This window comes from Bos javanicus, chromosome 10 (genome assembly GCF_032452875.1).
Source record: "Bos javanicus breed banteng chromosome 10, ARS-OSU_banteng_1.0, whole genome shotgun sequence".
NCBI lineage: Eukaryota > Metazoa > Chordata > Mammalia > Artiodactyla > Bovidae > Bos > Bos javanicus.
In genome coordinates, this window is record NC_083877.1 from 15,869,052 (window position 1) to 15,888,646 (window position 19,595).

Below are 19,595 nucleotides of genomic sequence, written 5' to 3' on the forward strand. Positions count from 1 at the left end.
TAAAGCTAGCCAAGATGTAGTAAGTGGAAAAGCCGAGTTACAAAGCAGTATGTTCTGTTTATGTGAAAGTGTGTGTGTAAGTCTGGAAGGACAGAGAAAATGGTTAGAGAAGTTGTTTTCTGATTCAGGGTGCTTTGTTACTTTATCCTTTAAAATTCTGTAGTTTCTGAATTTAAAAAAAATTGTATTGATTTATGATTTAAATAGACTTCCTTGTAGCTCAAACAGTAAAGAATCTGCCTGCCATGCAGGAGACCAGGGTTTGATTCCTGAGTTGGGAAGTTCCTCTGAAGAAGGGAATGGCAATCCACTCCAGTATTCTTGCCTGGAGAATTCCACGGACAGAGAAGCCTGGTGGGCTACAGTCCGTGGAGTCGCAAAGAGTCGGACACGACTGAGCGACTAACACACACGTGATTTAAATAATAAAGCAATATTCGTTTTTTGAAACCAAGCAGGGCTTGCAGCCCCAGCCCATCGATTTCGGAGCCTCAGCACAGGGTGCAGTAGCCTCCAACAAGGAGGTGATTGTGGAGCTGATATCCTACAGGCCGGAGGGAGCTCTGTGGCAGGGACACGAAGGCCTGGTGAACACGGGGACAAAGGATCGGACTCGGGCACAGAGGGAAGCTGCAGCCGAGGACCCGGCCCTGGTAAGGCTGAAGAAGCTGGGGCTGGAGGTTGCAGAGCCAAAGATTTTTCTCCCAGGAATGGTGGGTGGGTCCTTGGAACTTGGAATAGAGGGCCGCAGTCAGGAAGGACCCCACGCCACGTGGCGTTTCTGCAGCCTCTCACCTGTATGGCGGGCATCTGTGTCACTTTTACCATACTTACTTCCCATAGGCAGTATTTCCCACTGAATATTTCTCCTTACATCCCAACATTACTTTCAGCTTAACTGTATTTTAAAAGGACTCTTTAGATTAGCATGTTTAATGGCAAATAAGTATCATGTGCCATAAAAAAGATAAGTCTAAAAGCAAAAACAATGGTATTAAATTCTTGCCAGATGTTTCTGCCTGTTAAATGAGGCTTTGAGCCTGAAGCTGCTCTCTTCGGCTTGTTCCTTCTCTGTCTCTGTCATGCTCTCCATTTCTTTCTTTCTCACTTTGTTTAAAGGAAAAAAAAGATGAGGGAATAGTAAGTGTTAGAAGTTAAGGGGATATAATAACCATGATGTAAGGCTTCTCCTTGCAATAAGAAGGGTTTTTTTTTAAACTGTTAGAGGAGTAGCCCTCTCACAGTGCGCCTCCTAAAATAACCATCACAAGTAGCTCAAGGCCAGCACTGTGGAGGACACAAAATTCAGTTGCCCCCGGACAAAGGAGCGACGTGGTGTGACGTGGTGAGCGCAGGACGGGCAGACAGACCCAGGCTCCAGCCCAGCTCTGTGGGGACTTGAGCGAGTCATTGTCACACTCCCAGATTCAGCTTCTCTTCTGTGAAAGGAGGGATTTGCCTGGATGGTTGTGAAGGTCACTCCTAACCAGAGAGAAGCTATCACAGGCCTCTGAAGCCCTTTTGCGGGTCTGTTTCCTTCATCTGCAGGAAGGAAGCACATGAACCTCAAGGACTCTGGTCTGCCTGTGCTCAGGGCTGGAGGAGTCAGGCAGAGTAGACAGAGGAGGCTGCTCCCTGCCCTCAGGTGGCTCCCCATCAGTGAGCCCAGAGCAGGGTCCCCGGGGCAGGGGTGAGCTGTGAGCCAGGCCAGCACCTGGTTTTTCTGCCCAGAGTCGCTGGGCAAAGACTCTAGGAAGGTGGCCCCTCTAAGCAAGGTGCACACTGAGGGATGCGCAGGAATGTGCCAGCTAGAAGAAAGGACAGTGTGGTGTGCGCTAGGCACAGGGAAAGCATGTTCAAGGCCAGGGTTGTGTCGAGAAACATGAAAGCAAGCGGTTGTAGCTGAGCCCACGAGGCAGGCTGGGCTGAGTGTTCTCCTGTCACACCTGAAGCTGACCTGTTTTGGACCACAAGAGCGATTGTTAAATTATCAGGAATTTTGAGAGCCTGTTTTTTTTTTTTTTATTGCTGTTATTATTTATTTTTTATTGTTGGGTCTTCATCGCTTTGCTTGGGCTTTCTCTACTTGCGCTGCCAGGACTTCTCGTTGCAGTGGCATCTGTTGTTTGCGGAGCACGGGCTCTAGGCTTACGGGCTCAGTAGTTCCAGCGTGCCAGCTCAGTAATTGGGGCTCAAGGGCTCTAGAGCATGACGTGGGTGAGGGGGAGCCAGTTATTAGAACCAGTCATTGGTGGGAGCCATGATGGCAGTGTTTACATCAGAAATCTCGACACTAACAATCGGGACTTTGTTTCTGGTGGTTCTTTCTTCTTCTGAGGAGTCAGTTTACCAGCACATCACTGATGTTTTCCCTCAAAAATGCCCCATGCTCCTTGGAATGGTTTGGGTAGAAAAGGCAATCCCCTTTTTGTAAGGTTGCTCAGACTGCAAGACTGTAAACCTCTGAGAAATGACTGGCCCACCCACTCCCAAAGACCCACTTTCTCTGCTCTGTGCTCTGCAGGTCTCCGAGATGTCCTCTGAGAACCACCAGTTCTGTAACATCAAGGTGAGAGGTTCAAGGGGTGGCTGTGACCAAAACCGCTGCCCCAAGCGGAGGAAGCAAAGCCTCTGCCCACGGGGAGGGCTTGCTGGGGCGCTCAGTTCCTAGGCTCTTCAGTCCCCATAGCCTGACTCCCAGGTCCCCAGATAATGGGAATCAGACCCCTGCCCACGCTCACAGGGCACACGGCTGTGCTGGTTGGACCCTGCTCTCACCAGATCTGCATGTGGGAGTTCTAGGGTGCTCCCAGACTCAAGCTCAGAGCGCAGTGTGTGAACAGTGCTCTGAGCAGGAGCCACTTACTCCCGGGTTCCAGCCCAGGAGACAACTGCCTACATATACAGGGGGTCTGACGTGTTGGGGTCCACTTCTCACCCACCCACCCATCTCTCTCTTTCCTCTAACCCCTCCTGTATGCAGTGCTACATCGATGGCCCTTATGGGACCCCCACTCGCAGGATCTTTGCCTCCGAGCATGCTGTGCTCATTGGTGCAGGCATTGGCATCACGCCCTTTGCCTCCATCCTGCAGAGCATCTTATACAGGTGGGTGGGCAGGCTGTGGTCCTACCTGTATCCTGGGGCAGAATCCTGAGAGATGCCCACTCCTCCCTGCTCCCTTCTTTCACCTGTCTCCATCTCCCCTTTCACCTCTTTCCTCTTCTGTTCCTCCTCCTTCTCTTTTCTGGGGTCTCATCCCTCCCCCTCCTCATGGGCTCATCCCTCCCCCTGCCGCCCCACCCTTTGTCCCTGTCCCCTGCACTGTTCTCTGGGGTCCTGAGAAATCTCATACTCACCCCAAACTCAAAATCCCCTCCTCTTACCTGCCCTCAGACACCAGAAGAGAAAGCACATTTGCCCCAATTGCCAGCACTCCTGGATGGAGAGTGGTCAGGACGAGGACATGAAACTCCACAAGGTGAGTGAGCACTGCCTCCCACAGGCAGGACTCCAGAGCGTCTCCCAGACACCAGAGCCAGTTCCTCCCCCCAGCTTGTCTCTCCCTCTGGAGAGACATTCTGGGCCCTGAAGGCAGGCACCTCATTAAAGAACACAGAGCCTGAAAGTCAGGCAGCCGGGATGCAGTCACAGCCATGATGCTCACTAGCCGTGACCTGATGGTGGTTTTAAAAATGAAAATGTTGCACAGATCGCCAGTCCAGGTTTGATGCATGAGACAGGATGCTCAGGGCTGGTGCACTGGGATGACCCAGAGTGATGGGATGGTGAGGGAGGTGGGAGGAGGGTTCAGGATGAGAAACACATGTAGACCCATGGCTGATTCATATCAATGTATGGCAAAACCCACTACAATATTGTAAAGTTATTAGCCTCCAACTAAAATAAATAATTTAAAAAAAAAAGAAAATTCATTATTCTGTGTAAGCCACTTAAAAGAGTTTCTTTAAAAAAAAAAAAAATGTTCTTCTGGCTTAATAAGCTTAAGAGCTCAGAACACTGCTTGCTGTGAGCAATAGACCATTAGAGAAAATCCTGACCTGGCAGTTTAGAACCCAAGTTCTGGTCCCGTGCTGCTCTGTAGCCTCATTCTTTACCTCTGGGAGCCTCAGTTTGCACCCCCATCCCACTCCCCTCCCACTACCCCAGTTAAACGGGAGTGATAGTGTGTGCTGTGCTAACAGCAGGGTGGTCACAGGAGGAGCACAGATAAGACTGAATGAGGTAAAACCCCCACCCCCGATCTGGGCCCTTCTCCCTAGGTGGACTTCATCTGGATTAACCGAGACCAGCAGTCTTTCGAGTGGTTTGTGAGCCTGCTGACCAAACTGGAGATGGACCAGGCCGAGGAGACGCAGGAGGGTAGGAGAGGGGCGGGGCTGGAGGATAATGGGGGAGAGGGGGAGGGTCTCTGAAAGAAAGTGTTCATTCTCTTTCTATCAGAAATGTAGGGGAGAGGGAGCTGCTTTTTTCCCACGATGAAACATAATAATTTGTGAAACTTAAGAGAAGTGGAAAAAAAACCCATTCATAATCCCATCTAGCTACCCAGGCATTTTGAAGGATTTCCTTCTGATATTTTTTTCTTATTCACATTTTATAAAAATGTATAGCCTGTTTCCCTGGTAGCTCAACTGATAAAGAATCCGCCTGCAATGCAGGAGACCTGGGTTCATTCCACAGGTTGGGAAGATCCCCTGGAGAAGGGAAAGGCTACCTACTCCAGTATTCTGGCCTGGAGAATTCCATGGGCTGTATGGTCCATAGGGTTGCAAAGAGTCGGACACAACTGAGCGACTTTCACTTTCCACCCATTTCTTTTTTTTTTTAAATGACATTTCTTTTTGTTCAAAATGAGCCCTTATTAAAAAGTTAGATTCTCAGGCCTCATTCCAGACCTTCCAAATCAGATTCTCTGGAAGTAGGGCTAGAGAAGTTACATTTTAACACGCTTCTCAGATGATTCCTATTCACACTTCTTTAAGAAATGTTTTGAGGGATAATTTATGTACAGTAAGATTCATCAATTCACGTGTCCAATAAATATAATGGCACTTTGACAAATGTGTCCAGTTGTATAACCTTAGAAGCACGGTGGTCACATGAGGGGGCCTAGGGAGCACCATCAAAACATGGACCATTTCTTTTACCCCCCAAAGCTCCCTTGTCTCACTTTGCATCAACACCCTCTCTCCACTTAACAGCCCTTGGCAACCAGTGATCTGCTTTCAGTCACTATAGTTCTGCCTTTTCTAGAATTTCATAACTGGAATCATATAATATATATGTATTCTTTTTTAACTTTTTTCACTTAACTTAAAACCTTTGAGATTTATCCATGCTGTTGCATCTTTCAGTAAGTAGTTAATACCTTTTTTGTTGCTGAGAAGTGTTCCATTTTCTGGACATACCACAATCTGTTTTTCCATTCAGTTGTTGGTGGATATTAGAGTTATTTCCACTTTTTAGCCATTTTCGACTATGAAAGTCTTTGTGTGGACATATGATTTCCATTTCTCTTGGGTCGATACTTAGAATTGGGATTGCTGGGTAGTACGGAATGTGCTCAGTTTTACTTTATAAGAAACTATCAAATTGTTTTTCCCAAGTGGCTGTACCATTTTGTATTTCCATCAGTAATGGAGTTCCAGTTGCTCTACAACCTCATCAACCGCAGCCTCATTTGTTGTTGGCAGTCTTTTTAATTTTAGCTCATCTAGTAGGTGTATGGGGTATCTCAATATGCTCATTTTTGTCTGTTTTGTTTTTAATTTTTTTAAATTGGAGGGTTAATTGCTTTCCAATGTTGTGTTGGTTTCTGCTGTACCACAACGTGAATGAGCCATAAATATACATATATCTCCTCCTTCTTGGGTCTCCCTTCCCTGCCCATCCCACCCCTGTAGGTTCAAAATACTTAAAAAAATTTTTTTTATTTATTTTTTATTTTAGTTTCAATATACTCTTAATTTGCATTTCCTTAATTACTAATAATGTGGAAGATATCTTCATGGTCTTGCTGTGTATGCCTTCTTTATAAAGTGTCTGTTCAAATATTTTGTTTGCTTTTTAAATCCAATGTTTTTCTTCTTTTTATTAAGCTCTGGGAGTTATTCATATATTCTGGAAACAGGTCCATAACCAGGTGTACATTTTATAAATATATTGTCCCAGTCTGTGGTTTGTCTTTTCATTTTCTTAAACTGTCTTTTGAAGAACAAAATTTTGAAATTTTAATGATGTCCAATTTATCAGATTTTTTTTCTCATAGAATTCATGCTTTTTATGTCTTATCTAAAATCTTTGCCTTACGTGAGGTCACAAGTATTTTCTTTTACGTTTTCTCCCAGGAGTTTTTATAGTTTTAGCTCTTTATTTAAATTAGTTTTATAATGAATTCAACAAGGTCCAGGATATAAGGTCAACATGCGAAAGTCAATTCTATTTTTATTTGTTGTTGTTGTTCAGTCGCTCAGTCGTGTTCAGCTCTGTGACCCCATGGACTGCTGCATGCCACGCTTCCCGGTCCTTCACCATCTCCTGGAGTTTGCTCAAACTCATGTCCATTGAGTCCATGATACCATCCAACCATCTCATCCTCTGTCATCCCCTTCTCCTTCCTTCAATCTTTCCCAGCATCAGGATCTTTTCCAAAAACAAATAATTAGTATTTGAAAATCTTTAAAATATTAAAAGCATGAAATGCTTAAGGATAAACTTAGCAAAATATGAGCAAGATCTGAACACTAAAAACTATAAAACATTTTGGAGAAATTTTTTTTATATGTATCTCTTGTACTTGGAGTTTATTGAACTTCTCGGCCATATGGACTTAGAGTTTTCATCAAATGTGGATAAATTTCAGCCATTCTTTCTTTGCATATTTTTTTCTGTCTCCCCTGCCCCTTCCTGTCACTTCAATTACACAGGTGTTATACTGATATCTCACAGGCTATTGGGAATCTGGTTGTTGGTTTTTTCCCCTCAACCTATGCCACATTTTAGATAGTTTTTATTGCTATGGTTTCAAGTACATCTTTTCCTCTGCAGTATAGTACAGTACAGTGCGGTGCTCAGTCCTATCTCACGCTTTATGACCCCATGGACTGTAGCCCTCCAGGCTCCTCTGTCCATGGGATTTTCCAGGCAAGGATACTTGAGTGGGTTGCCATTTCCTGCTCCAGGGGATCTTCCTGACCCAGGGATTGAACTGGATGTCTCTGGCATCTCCTGCATTGGCAGGCAGATTCTTTACCACTGAGCCACCTGAGATCTTTCCAATTCTAGTTAACGTACCAGCAGGTTTTTCAAAGTAGGTATCGAGAAGCTGATTCTAAAATTAATATGTAAAAACCCAAAGACCTAGAATAGCTATTAATCCTATCCATTGTGTTTTTCATTTCTGTTGTTGTGTTTTTCTTCCACAAAACTTGTATTTGGGTATCTTTTATGTCTTCTACTTCTCTCCTCATCATGGCTCTTTGTTTGTCTTTATATTCTCAAGCCTGTTTATAATATATGTTGTAATATCTTTGAGTCCATCATCATCTCTGACATTTCTGGATCTGTTTCTAATCACTAATTTTCTCCTGGTTATGAATTGCATTCTGTTTTTTTGCATGCTTGATAATTTGTTACTGGATGTCACGCATTGTGAATCACATGTTGTCCTGTTCTGGATTTTGTGTATTTCTTTAAATAGTACTGTACTTTGTTCTGGTGCACAGTTACATTATTTAGGATGATTTGGATCCTTTCAAGCCTTGCTTTTAACTTCTGTTAGGGTGAATCCCGGAGAAGGTGATGGCACCCCACTCCAGTACTCTTGCCTGGAAAATCCCATGGATGGAGGAGCCTGGAAGGCTGCAGTCCATGGGGTTGCAAAGAGTCAGACATAACTGAGCGACTTCACTTTCACTTTTTACTTTCATGCATTGGAGAAGGAAATGGCAACCCACTCCAGTGTTCTTGCCTAGAGAATCCCAGGGACGGCGGAGCCTGATGGGCTGCCGTCTATGGGATTGCACAGAGTCAGACACGACTGAAGCAACTTAGCAGCAGCAGCAGCAGCAGGGTGACTCCAGAGCAGCCTTTACTGTGGGTCTAATTCAGCCCCAGAGCTAAGATGCTACACCTCTGAGGACTCATTCTACTGCCTTGGATATTACAAGCTCTCTGCATCCCTGATGGTGGAATGCAGAATATTCCCAGCTCTGTTTGAGCTCCAGGCACTGTGGCGCCTCCTGTTTCCTGGTAGTTTTCTTTCACGTGTATATAGACTAACACTCTGCCGAAGACTGAGGGGAACTTGATGCAGCTCTCTAGAACGGTGAGTCCCTGTCCTCCCTTCCTCTTTCTCTTCTTCCTTCTCTCTCTCTGTTTGTCTGCGTGCGCCTTTATTCTAGTTTTGCGCCTGGCGGGTTCTAGCTGTCTTGGCCTCTCTGAACTCCAATATCTGTCTCCTCAACTCAGTGAGGCTGACACCAGTCGGTCGTAAGGCATACTTCATTATTTCCTCTCTCAGCAAAGACAGTTCTGCACAACTTGTTGATCAGTGTCTGGAAACCATTGTTTTATATATCTTGCTCATATTTCTGGTTGTTCAAGGAGAGAGAGTGTTATGATTCTTTTTACTCAAATATGGTTTTTAAAAAAATATTTTATTTTATTAGTATTTGACTGCACTGGGTCTTAGATGTGTGTGGGGTCTTTTCTCTAGTTATGGTAGGTAGGCTTTGCTTGTTGTAGAGCCGGGGCTCTAGAGTGCATGGGCTCAGTAAACACGAGTGCGGGCTTAGTCGCCCCACAGAATGTAGTATCTTAGTTCCCTGACCAGGGATCAAAACCACATCCTCTGTACTAGAAGGCAGGTTTTTAACCACTGGACCACCAGGGAACTCCCTCCAATATTGATTTTTAATAGATGTAATCTGTAAGTAGAGATGAACATATATATTTATTTGTGGTGCGTGCTCAATATTTTTCCTGATGACGTGGCAATCAAAAATTCAGAAAGTGGTCTAGGATAAAGATTATATAGCTTGGCATGTACAAATTCTTTTGTGGATGGTCCTTTCTTTTATATGTTTGTTAAATTGGAATGTTTACAGTCCTCCTCCAGCCCCCACAGTCTCCCCTCTCCACCCAGCAACTGTACATTTTCACTGAGCACTGTATGATAACATGTTTCTCTGGGATACATAATAGTCCTCTTGGGACGTTTTTGTGGAATACTGAGGTTTTGTACTGTACTTAATCTGTTAGTCATTATTTTGTTTTGTTATGCTTTACTTGTGGAAAATCTTATAGAAGAAGGCACATTTTTAGATATGTTTCTAACCTCAAGAGAATTGGTGAGGTTTTTTTTTTTATACTGTTGAGTTCACTGGAACTAGATATTATTTGGCTGTTTAATTATCACAGGGTTGCCATGAGTAAATTCAAATTCCTATGATAAACATAGTTTATAAACTCAAGTAATCAAACAGAGTATTCTATAAAAACATTGCAACACATGTAGTTTACTATAACAAACATCCAAAGCCTTAAAGCACAAGTCAACAGTCTTTGGAAGATGACAATTAAACCCTAGATGTTGCAGTAAAGCTTCTTGCCCTTTCTTGTAAATAATAATTAAAGCAAATATTTATATAGCACTGACTTTGTTCCAAATGCCTAAGTATTTTAATTCATAAGAAACTTGCTTTTATGATGATAGCCTCAGGGGAAGTTTAGATTTAATTTAAATTTTCTGGTTGCTGGTATACAAATATTTACTATTTGCTTCTTCCTAATCTATGTAAGCAAAGGGTAACAGTGAACCCACTGCTTTGCATTCGCAAAGTCACTTGAGTCAACAGCTTTGCTACCTCGAATTTCTTCCAAGGTTTCTCATTAATTGCAGCTGAAACACATGGCCTCTGATTTCAACTTTAATTATATACCAAGGCTTGAGTTAAAGAATCTGTGGCTCATAATTTTTAATGTCTATAGCTTAAGCTCCAGTCATTTTGTTTGACTTGAATCTTCTACTCTAACCCAAAATCACTCTAGAACCTTGAGCACCCTGTTTTGCCTCCACTTCCTGATCTGAAAAATATGGATACTAAGTACCTACCTCATAGGATTGTCATGAGGATTGGATGAGAGAGCATCTGTATAGCACCTAGAACAGGATCTGGAACTTAATACCTGCTCAGTAAAGTTAGCGGTAGCAGAAATAGTACTAAGAGTAGTAGTAGCAGTAGTAGTAACTGCTCAATAAATTTAATTTTAGAAGTAATAATAGTAGTAGTAATTGTCCCATAACTTTAATAGTAGTAATAGTATCAGTACTAGTAGTATTTAATGACTTATCTAATGAATAGTACAGTTAATGATTTGCCATAAATTTTCAACCACGCCCCTACTATGGGACATTTTGCTTATTCATAATTCTTTATTATCACAAGTAAAGCTGCAATTAATATGCATGTGCTCATAGATTTTTTTCCCCCTTTCTTTGGATGATTTCCTTAAGGGAGCATCCCAGAAATGGGAGGACTGTCTTGAACACAAGTGTCTTGGAGAGAGTGAAGACCTCCACAGCACCTCCGCCTCCCTCCCACCCTGGTGTCTCGTCATCTCCTTTTTCACCCCCATGAGGCAGGTAGTGACTGCAGGAGAGAGAAGAAGGGCCAGGGTTCTTTCGGGTGGGCATCCCTTATGGTGCATCTCTTTCCCTCCTGTGCCGCCAGCTCTGCTCAAGTTCAGTGATGTGTGAAATAAAATGTGGTGTCCCTCTTAGGGTCATTTGCATTAAAAAAATTTTTTTATTGGAGTATAGTTGCTTTATAATATTGTTAGTTTCTACTGTACAGCAAAGTAAGTCAGCTATATGTGTACATATTTCCCATCATTTTTGGATTTCTTTCCCATTTAGGTCACCACAGAGCACTGAGTAGAGCTCCCTGAGCTGCACAGTAGGTTCTCATCAGTTATCTATTTTATATGTAGTAGTGGATATATGTCAGAGAGCTTCCCAGGAGGCCCTAGTGGTAAAGAACCTACCTGCCAATGCAGGAGACATAAGAGACACAGTTCGATCTCTGGGTCAGGAAGATTCCCTGGAGAAGGGAATGGTCACCCACTCCAGTATTCTCACCTGAAGAATCCCATGGACAGAGGAACCTCATGGGCTACAGTCCATGGGGGTTGCGCTGAGTCAGATACGACTGAAGCAGCTTATCACAAGTACACATATATATGTCAATCCCAATCTCCCAGTTCATCCCATCCTCCTTCCTCCCTTGTTGTCCATATGTTTATAGGGCCATTTGCATTTTAACAGTGGCTGAGATTTCAAGCCAAAGGAAAAGTGGGCTAATAAAACACTAGAGAACAAGCTGGGATGGCCTGAATCCTTGAGGGAAAGGCAGGGGTGTGGGGTGGCGCTCAGCAGTCTTCTCCCCATCCTGGCACACAGGGAAAGTGATTACATTTGTTTGCCACATCTGGGATCACAGAGCAAACTGCTTGAGTAAGGAGATGCCCCCTGGATGCACCAATCCCTAAAGCTGGCGGGATCAACATCTCACAAAGCTGTTCCATTGCAGACATAGAGCTGTGGACACTCACGCCTAATGGGTCTCCCTGATGCCAGGCTCTGCCCTGTCCCTTCAGTCCTCTGAATCCCCTCCCCAAAATGCTCTTTTCATCTAATCATGCCCTGCTCCAGTACCCTCTCCCTGCCCTCCTTCCGTAGCAGGGCATTCCAGATCCTTCACATTCTGGCCTCAGTGTGTATTCAGTCCTATCCCCTGTCACCCCCACTCAAGGATGCTCTGTTCCAGCCTGACAGTCACATCGTGACCCACAAACACCAGTCTCCTGCCCTTGGCTCCTGCTGCTCCGTTCTGAGTGTACCTTCCTTTCATCTCCCCTCTGAGTCTCACCTGTCTGCCAAGACGTCACCCAATCCCCACCAGCCCAGGAAGCAGTTCTGTCTGCTCCAGCCTTCCCTGTAATATCAATAGCATTTGCTCTCTGATCTACTCCCTGGTGGTTCAGATGGTAAAGAATCTGCCTGCAATGCAGGAGACGTAGGTTCAATCCCTGGGTTGGGAAGATCCCCTGGAGAAGGGAATGGCAACCCACTCCAGTATGCTTGCCTGGAGAATCCCATGGACAGAGGAGCCTGACAGGCTACAGTCCATAGGGTTGTAAAGAGTTGGACACGACTAAAGTGACTTAGTATGCACGCACACACTCAAATATGAGGTCTAACTCCTGGGGTGGCTGTAAGGCTTACATTGGACAGTGGCTATAAGGTAACTCGTGTATGCCGTGCATAGGGCCTGCCCAGCTCAAGCAGCCCAAGGTGGCTTTCCCTTCTATGGTGTTGGTCAGATGGAGATAATGGGTAAACATGTTAGCTGATGGTATTTGTATGAGTCCCCCTCCAAGCCCTGGGCAGAGTGGCTGGTGTCCTGCCCTGTCCCCATCACAGGTGCTGGCCCCTCAGCCCTGCCCTCTCCTCCCACCATGTAGGCCGTTTTCTGGAGCTGCACATGTACATGACCTCTGCGCTGAGCAAGAACGACATAAAGGCCATTGGTCTGCAGATGGCCCTCGACCTCCTGGCCAAGAAGGAGAAGAAGGACTCCATCACGGGCCTCCAGACACGCACCCAGCCTGGGCGGCCTGATTGGAACAAGGTAAAGGCTGCCTGGAGTCCTGAAGCCTGCGGGGACTAGTGGGGCTGAGAGCCTAAGGCACTGGCTAGGGAGATTTGGGCCAAGCAGCCAGAGTCCAGCTAGGGTCTCAGGGCTGGAATGGGAGGCAGGGTACCTACATTCTGGCTCCATCACTGCCTCACTTTATTCCACCACTAGCCTCTGTTTCCCCATCTGATCACAGAGGAAGTTAGTCCTTAGGACTCCCAAGGCCCCTCCCAGCCTGCAAACACCCTGCAGACCAGACTCCAAAGGCCCCAGTGGACAGAGTTCTGGGGAGATATCAGGCCTTATCCCAGTCGTTCTATTTTATTCCTCAGATTGGTTTTATTATTATTATTTTTCCTCCCTGAGCACTTACCATTTGGGGTGTAGTGTTTGCCTGAAATGACCAGAAGGTATTGCTGTTCAAACTGCTGTAGGTGATCCATGTTTAGATGGTAAGAGCTGGTGAGGAAGGGGATGCCAGCAGGCCTTGAACACCAAGAAAACTTTAGGCAAGGCAATTCTTAAGCAGAACTTGGGGTGGAAAATGGTCCTCCCTGGGGGACTTCAGGACAGAGGCATGTTGATGCAGGCCTGTGAGCTGGCGTGAAGTTGGGACGTTGGAGCTCAGTGTGCCTGCTGGGCTCTGTCATCACCCCCCAGCACTGCAGCTGGTTAGTACGTCTCCCCCATGGATGCAGCTCCTTGAGTGGAGGGCCTGGGTCTTATCTGCTTCTGGTCCAGCTCTCCCTGGGATCTGGGTCAGGTTATACATTGAGCATATAGCCTCTAAACTAATGGCCGAAGCCAAGCAGCTGTGCCCTGGAGCTCCTCATGGGGAGGACAGCCACCCTGGCCCATTATGCCCTCAGCCCCACTAGGTGAGCCACTGGGCGGGTCTGAAGTCCCCCTCTTCTCCCTGTGCTCTTCCCTAATTCTGTGGACTCTAGGTGTTCCAGAAGGTGGCCGCTGAGAAGAAAGGCAAGGTGCAGGTCTTCTTCTGTGGCTCCCCGGCTCTGGCCAAGATCCTCAAGGGCCACTGTGAGCAGTTCAGCTTCAAGTTTTTCCAAGAGAACTTCTAGCCCTGCCTCTCCCAGCTCTGCCCAAACCCACTGCCCGCCAGCCTGATCAGACTGCTGCTAGAGCCTTGCAGGGACCAGCCTCAGAGGATCCAGTGAATCCAGCTTCACGTGCAGAACAGGAGGCCCTAGGAGGCAGATGGACTTCCTTGAGAACCCAGGGAGAGGGCGGGGCCTTGTGGGGTGCTACTGTGAGTTTGGGAATTGCTGTGAGGCTGGGCAGACTTGGCCGGGGGGTAGAGGGGTGGAGGTGACATCATTGGGGGGCACAGGGGGCCTTCCCAGGGCAACCCCTCCTCCAGAAGTCCTCTGAGGACACCTTCCCTCCTCCTACAGTGGTCCCAGATCCACCTGATCATCAGGGTCATTATGGAACTTACACATACACAGCATGTTATTATGAAAATTTTCAAGCATACAGAAAATTTAAAGACTTGTACAGGGAACAGTGTTACCCACTTTCTAGATTCCTCAGTTAACATTTTGCTGTGTTTGGCTTACTGCATATTTTTCATCTCCCCCTCCCTCTGTTCATCCATCAGGCTATCCTGTTTTGCTGATGTATTTCAAAGCACACCTTGCTACTCAGAGGAACTTTCTTTAAAGGTAGATTCCTGGGACCCATGCCCAGAAATTCTGATTCTGCAGATCTGGGGTTGAGACCTGGAATGTGTGTTTTATCCAGAATCCATGTCCATAGGGAGAGATGAACAGCTAATTTTCCCTTGTCTTCCCATCTCTCTTTATATCTGTGTCCTTTTCTTCTCTCTGCCTGTCTCCTTGTGTCTCTCCCCTGTGTGTGTCCCTTCCTTGCTCGGCATGATGCTTTTCCCTTCTCTCCACACACTGAGTCATTAGAGGAGTGGGATGGAGACAGAGTCTCCGTGTGTGTCTCTCCATGGGGGTCACAGAGAAGTCTGTGCCTGGGAATCTGGCAGGTTGTGACTTGTAGCTCAGTTCCACTGTGCCCCAGTGGTGTGGCCCTGGAAACCTCCTCAAGCTTGTTTCTTCATCTGAAGGATGGGCCTGATGCCCCGCCTCCCTGATCACAGTTGCTGGGGGTGAAATGAGACGTCACCAGTAGTGCTCAGGATGTTCATCCTCTGTCCCTGGGTGGCTCTTTATTGCTCCAGCATCTGAGTCTCTGCATCTTCTCTCTACTTCATGAAAGTGAAAGTCGCTCAGTCATGTCCAACTCTTTGTGACCCCATAGACTATGCAGTCCATGGAATTCTCCAGGCCAGAATACTGGAGTGGGTAGCCTTTCCCTTCTCCAAGGGATCTTCCCAACCCAGGGATGGAACCCGGGTCTACCACATTGCAGGCGGATTCTTTACCAGCTGAGCCACAAGGGAAGCCCAAGAATACTGGAGTGGGCAGCCTGTTCCTTCTCAAGGGGATCTTCCCCACCCAGAAATCGAACCAGAGTCTCCTGCATTGCAGGCAGATTCTTTACCAACTGAGCTATCAGGGAAGCCCATTCTCTACTTCATAGCTCCCTTTATGTCTGTGTTGGAGCCTCTTTTTGCATCTGTCACTGTCCAGACAGGAGTCAATGGCAAGGACAGCAAATACAGAAGCTCCCTGGGAGACTCTGGGGAGGAGATGTCCTGGGTGGTAGGCAGGGGCAGAAGGGCTGGCCTCACCCCTCAGATCTGAGCTGTGTGTTTTCTCTCTGCCCCACACTGCGAGCCTCTGGGGACTTCACAGCTGCTGCCTGTCCTCCACCTTGCAGCTGGTCTTGCTGGGTCCCATCTCTTTTGTGACAGTCTAAACTCTCCTCCCCAAAGCGGCTTTCAGGGGGTTGGAATCAGGCACTTTCCAATGGGATTGTAGGATATACCTTTCTTTTCTGTGGGTTAGAAGTGCTGGGCACAGAACGGGTAAAGGTGACAGCCATGATGGTGACACCTCTGATAAAGGCTGGGTGTCAGAGAGGAACCTGGGACACAGCAGGTGAGGGGAGTTCCGAGGACACTTGGAGTCATCTTGTGGGTGACACTGAAATGACATCGGTGAGAGAAGTTCTTTTCAAATAGCAGCAGCAAAAGGGGACTTCCCTGGTGGCCCAGTGGCTAAGACTCTGTACTCCCAGTGCTGGGGGTCCAGGTTTGATCCCTGGCCAGGGAACGAAATCCCGCATGCCACATGAAAAGTTCCCATTCTGCAACTAAGATATCCCACATGCCACTACTAAAGATCCCACATGCCACCACTAAAACCCAGCACAACCAAATATTTAAAAAAAAAAAAAAGCAGCAGCAAGAACACAGGATTGGTGGATAAGGATGTTGAAGTGCAGCTTGGGGCAGAGGGCAGAGCACAGCATGAGGACTGGGACAGAGAAAAGATGGGACACAGGACGTCGCATTCCAGATGCAGGAGGAGCAGGAGGAAGACTGCAAGAGGGGGAGTGGGGCCCAGCTGCCAGCCCGGAGGCAGAGGAGGCAGCCACGCGAGCCGCACGGAGGGCAGGAAGGAGGGGCACTGGGTTCACAGGGCCTCTCCTGGGGGTGGGCGTCAGCATATCTGAGAGGCCTGTGTTGGAGCCTCTGTGCACGATTGTGTTTAATTTCCAACAAGCCTGGGATAGACATCTAACTCCCACGGAGGAACTTAGACCAAGAACAGTTAACTTAACAGCCTGGGGTCACGCTCTTGGAGCCCATTTCCTCCTGTTGAGTCTGTGTTTTCGCCTTGTCGTCAGACTTGGGAAAGCTTGGGGAAAAAAGCAACTGTCGCTCAGTGAAGTGTAGATGTTAAGCTAGGAGGGTGTCCGGATGGGGGGCTGGTAAAGAGAATATAGCAGTCATGTGGCAAGAGTTGGCAGAGCATTCTAGTGTGTGCTAATAGGACTTCACACACACACACACACACACTCACACACAGTCACCATTATCTCACAGCTTGCCCAATACAACTATTCATACTACCCTGAAACACTGGTCCCCCAGTCCGCAGTCCCTTGCTCTCTCATTACAGATTTCCACTGATCTGCCACTGTATACAAACAGCCAACTCTTCATATAGAATTTTATCTTCCAAAGGGCATTTGGAGCATATGGAGAATCTTGCACCTAGATTCTAAAATCCTTGAAGGATCCACGGGAGTGACTTGTGACCGTGTGTGTCCAAGGCTTTCTCTCCAGACATATTCTAGTTACCCACTGGAGGGCACTGCGGAACCAGCGATCTCAAGAGGGTTTGTTTTGCTGGGAGGGAGACTGGTTTCTGAATGGTAGTGAATCTGAAAGAGCCAGGGAAGAAAGCCCCACCCCAAAGCTCTCTGCTGGAGGCAACAGCTCCACGCCGAGACTCAGGCAGAACCATGAAGTCAAAAAACTTCATTTTCAAGATTAGAGTTTCTTGGGACTTAGTGGTGGTCCAGTGGTTAAGACTCTGCTTCAGAGTCTTAAGCACCTTCACAGGGTGCACGGGTTCCATCCCTGGTCGGGAACTTCCTCATGTCGTGAGGCACGGCAAAGAAAAAAAATCAGTTTCTCTAGCTACCAGCCTCTTCCCCCTATACACAAATGCACACACAGCCCTCCACCTCCCCACCCTCTGCTACACACCCACACCACACCACACCCCCCCCCACACACACACAGCCCTCCACCTCCCCACCCTTTGCTACACACACACACACACACACACGCACACACACAGCCCTCCACCTCCCCACCCTTTGCTACACACACACACACACACACACACACACACCCACCCCCGCCCCTCCCAACCCTGCACCCAGTGTACAAGTTCTGGGCTTCCCTCTTTTCTAGCTGCAAGGTCAGAGCAGGTCTGGGGCGGTGGGCTGGAGGGTGGGGGGAGTTCATTGGCCCAGGCTCTGCCACCTCACATCATCATGGGTGATGTGGATCCAATATGTGGGCGTACAGATTAGCCGGGCTGTCCATCTGGATGTTTCCTAGATGCTCAGATGGGGGCTAACCTGCCATTAACCAGAAACAAGCACATCCCGCGACTGGCTGACTTTTCTCCTTTCACCCAGGTGTTGGCAGTCCTCTAGGTGAACAGAAAGGGACTGCAGGTGAGCGCAAGATCAGGGCGGGTTATTAGGGTGTGTACCGCCCACTCCATCAAGATGGGAGCTTCCAGCGGTCAGGCCTGTGGCCCCAGGGCCTCCTGTAGACGGGAAGGGCCTCACGCGGTTATAGCTCCCCCCCAGGGGAGGGGCTTCTTAAACAGAATCCTCCTCGGGAAGCGTCCTCCGCTTGTAACTGTCACGGTAATCTGGGGAACAAAAGCGAGAACACAGGCCCACTGAACGAATCGCTTTGTCAGGCTCCACGACGCTGCTCTGCTGTGACGCCAGCTCTGGAGGGGACAGCAGCATCAGAGCCACAAACCCTCTGACAGCCCCAGCACGTGCCGTCTGTTAATACACTGAGAGCCGGCGGTGCTCAGGAGTGTCGCCGCCTTGCAGACAAGGTGGAGGTGGTGGTTGTTAAGTCGCTCAGTCGTGTCCAACTCTGCGACCCCACGGACTGCTGCACATCAGGCTTCCCTGACCTTCAGCATCTCCCCGAGCTGGCTCAAATTCATATCCACTGAGTCGGTGATGCCATCCAACCGTCTCGTCCTCTGTCCTCCCCTTCTCCTTCTGCTTTCAATCTTTCCCAGCATCAGGGTCTTTTCCATTGAGTCAGCTCTTTGCATCAGGTGGCTAAAGTACTGAAGCTTGGAGAGATTAGACACTCCAGTTGAGACCGGCTGCGTGCAAACTCCTGGGAGCCGTGCGGTGTGGAAAGGCTTTTGCCCTCTGAAATCCAGGAGGCGGCCTCTGCATTTGCTCTGTGACCTTAATCTGCCCTGCGACCTCTCGGAGCCCTCCCTCCCTCAATGAACAGATGAACGATGTGCGCATTTAAACGCTTGTACATGCATGGTCTTTACAAAAATTACACAGAGATGTGTTTTATCTGCTCTGAGTGAGTGGGAAGGACGGTGTTGGTTTTTGTTTTTTTTTTTAACCATTTTATTTTCTACCCCTCTATCAATTTTGACATTTTTATGACAAACATGTATTAGTTTTATAGCTGTATTAAAAAAAATCCAAAATAGAAGGTTAATTAAAAATTCAAATGCCATGTTTTGATGTGTTTCCCTTCCATCTAACAAAAAACAAGCAGTGTCTGTGTATCATGCAGGTAAATGGAAACGTGCTGGAAGAGGGTAAGAAGGGTGCACCCTAACAGCGCCCAGTGGTCAACTGCAAGGAGGTCAAGGAGCACTTTGAGCCGTCCTCTCTGTTCTATTTCCTGTATTTCTGTATCACCCATGGAATGTTGCACGGCATAGAATTTTTATACCATGCACTTCATATATTACTCGGTTTTTATCTGCGTCCTTTTTAAAAGAATAAAGCAGAATGGAGAGAGTGTCTGAAGTGAAAGTCACTTAATTGTGTCTGACTCTTTGCAACCCCATGGACTATATAATAATCCATGGCATTCTCCAGGCCAGAATACTGGAGTGGGTAGCTTTTCCCTTCTCCAGGGGATCTTCCCAACCCAGGGATCAAACCCAGGTCTCCTGCATTGCAGGCAGATTCTTTACCAGCTGAGGCAGCAGGGAAGCCTGATAGGAATAAAAGAAGCCCGAAAAGAATAACGCAGAATGGAGAGAGCATCTGAGGTGTCTTCTAAAGACCCCTCCTATTGATTAGTTCTCCAATGGGAGTGTTTGGGGCACTGCTGGCCCTGGGAATGGGCCCCTTCCACCTCTTCTACAGAGCAAGGCTGCGCCAGTGCCCAGATTCAGAATGCAAAGC

General features: G+C 47.3%; 1 protein-coding gene across 2 annotated transcripts in view; it reads left to right on the forward strand.

Moving 5' to 3' along the window:
• Window positions 1–19,203, forward strand: part of NOX5 (NADPH oxidase 5) — a 46,176-nt gene extending 26,973 nt beyond the window's left edge. The window contains exons 11-17 of one of the 2 annotated variants that reach the window (XM_061430197.1): window positions 456–653; window positions 2,525–2,569; window positions 2,984–3,108; window positions 3,397–3,481; window positions 4,284–4,383; window positions 12,550–12,716; window positions 13,670–19,203. In XM_061430197.1, the coding sequence (XP_061286181.1) occupies window positions 456–653; window positions 2,525–2,569; window positions 2,984–3,108; window positions 3,397–3,481; window positions 4,284–4,383; window positions 12,550–12,716; window positions 13,670–13,801 (852 nt within the window). In that variant the 3' untranslated portion in view covers window positions 13,802–19,203. The remainder of the gene's footprint in view (window positions 1–455; window positions 654–2,524; window positions 2,570–2,983; window positions 3,109–3,396; window positions 3,482–4,283; window positions 4,384–12,549; window positions 12,717–13,669) is intronic. The other variant, XM_061430196.1, reaches the window with a different exon arrangement.
• The last annotated feature ends 392 nt before the right edge of the window (window positions 19,204–19,595 follow it).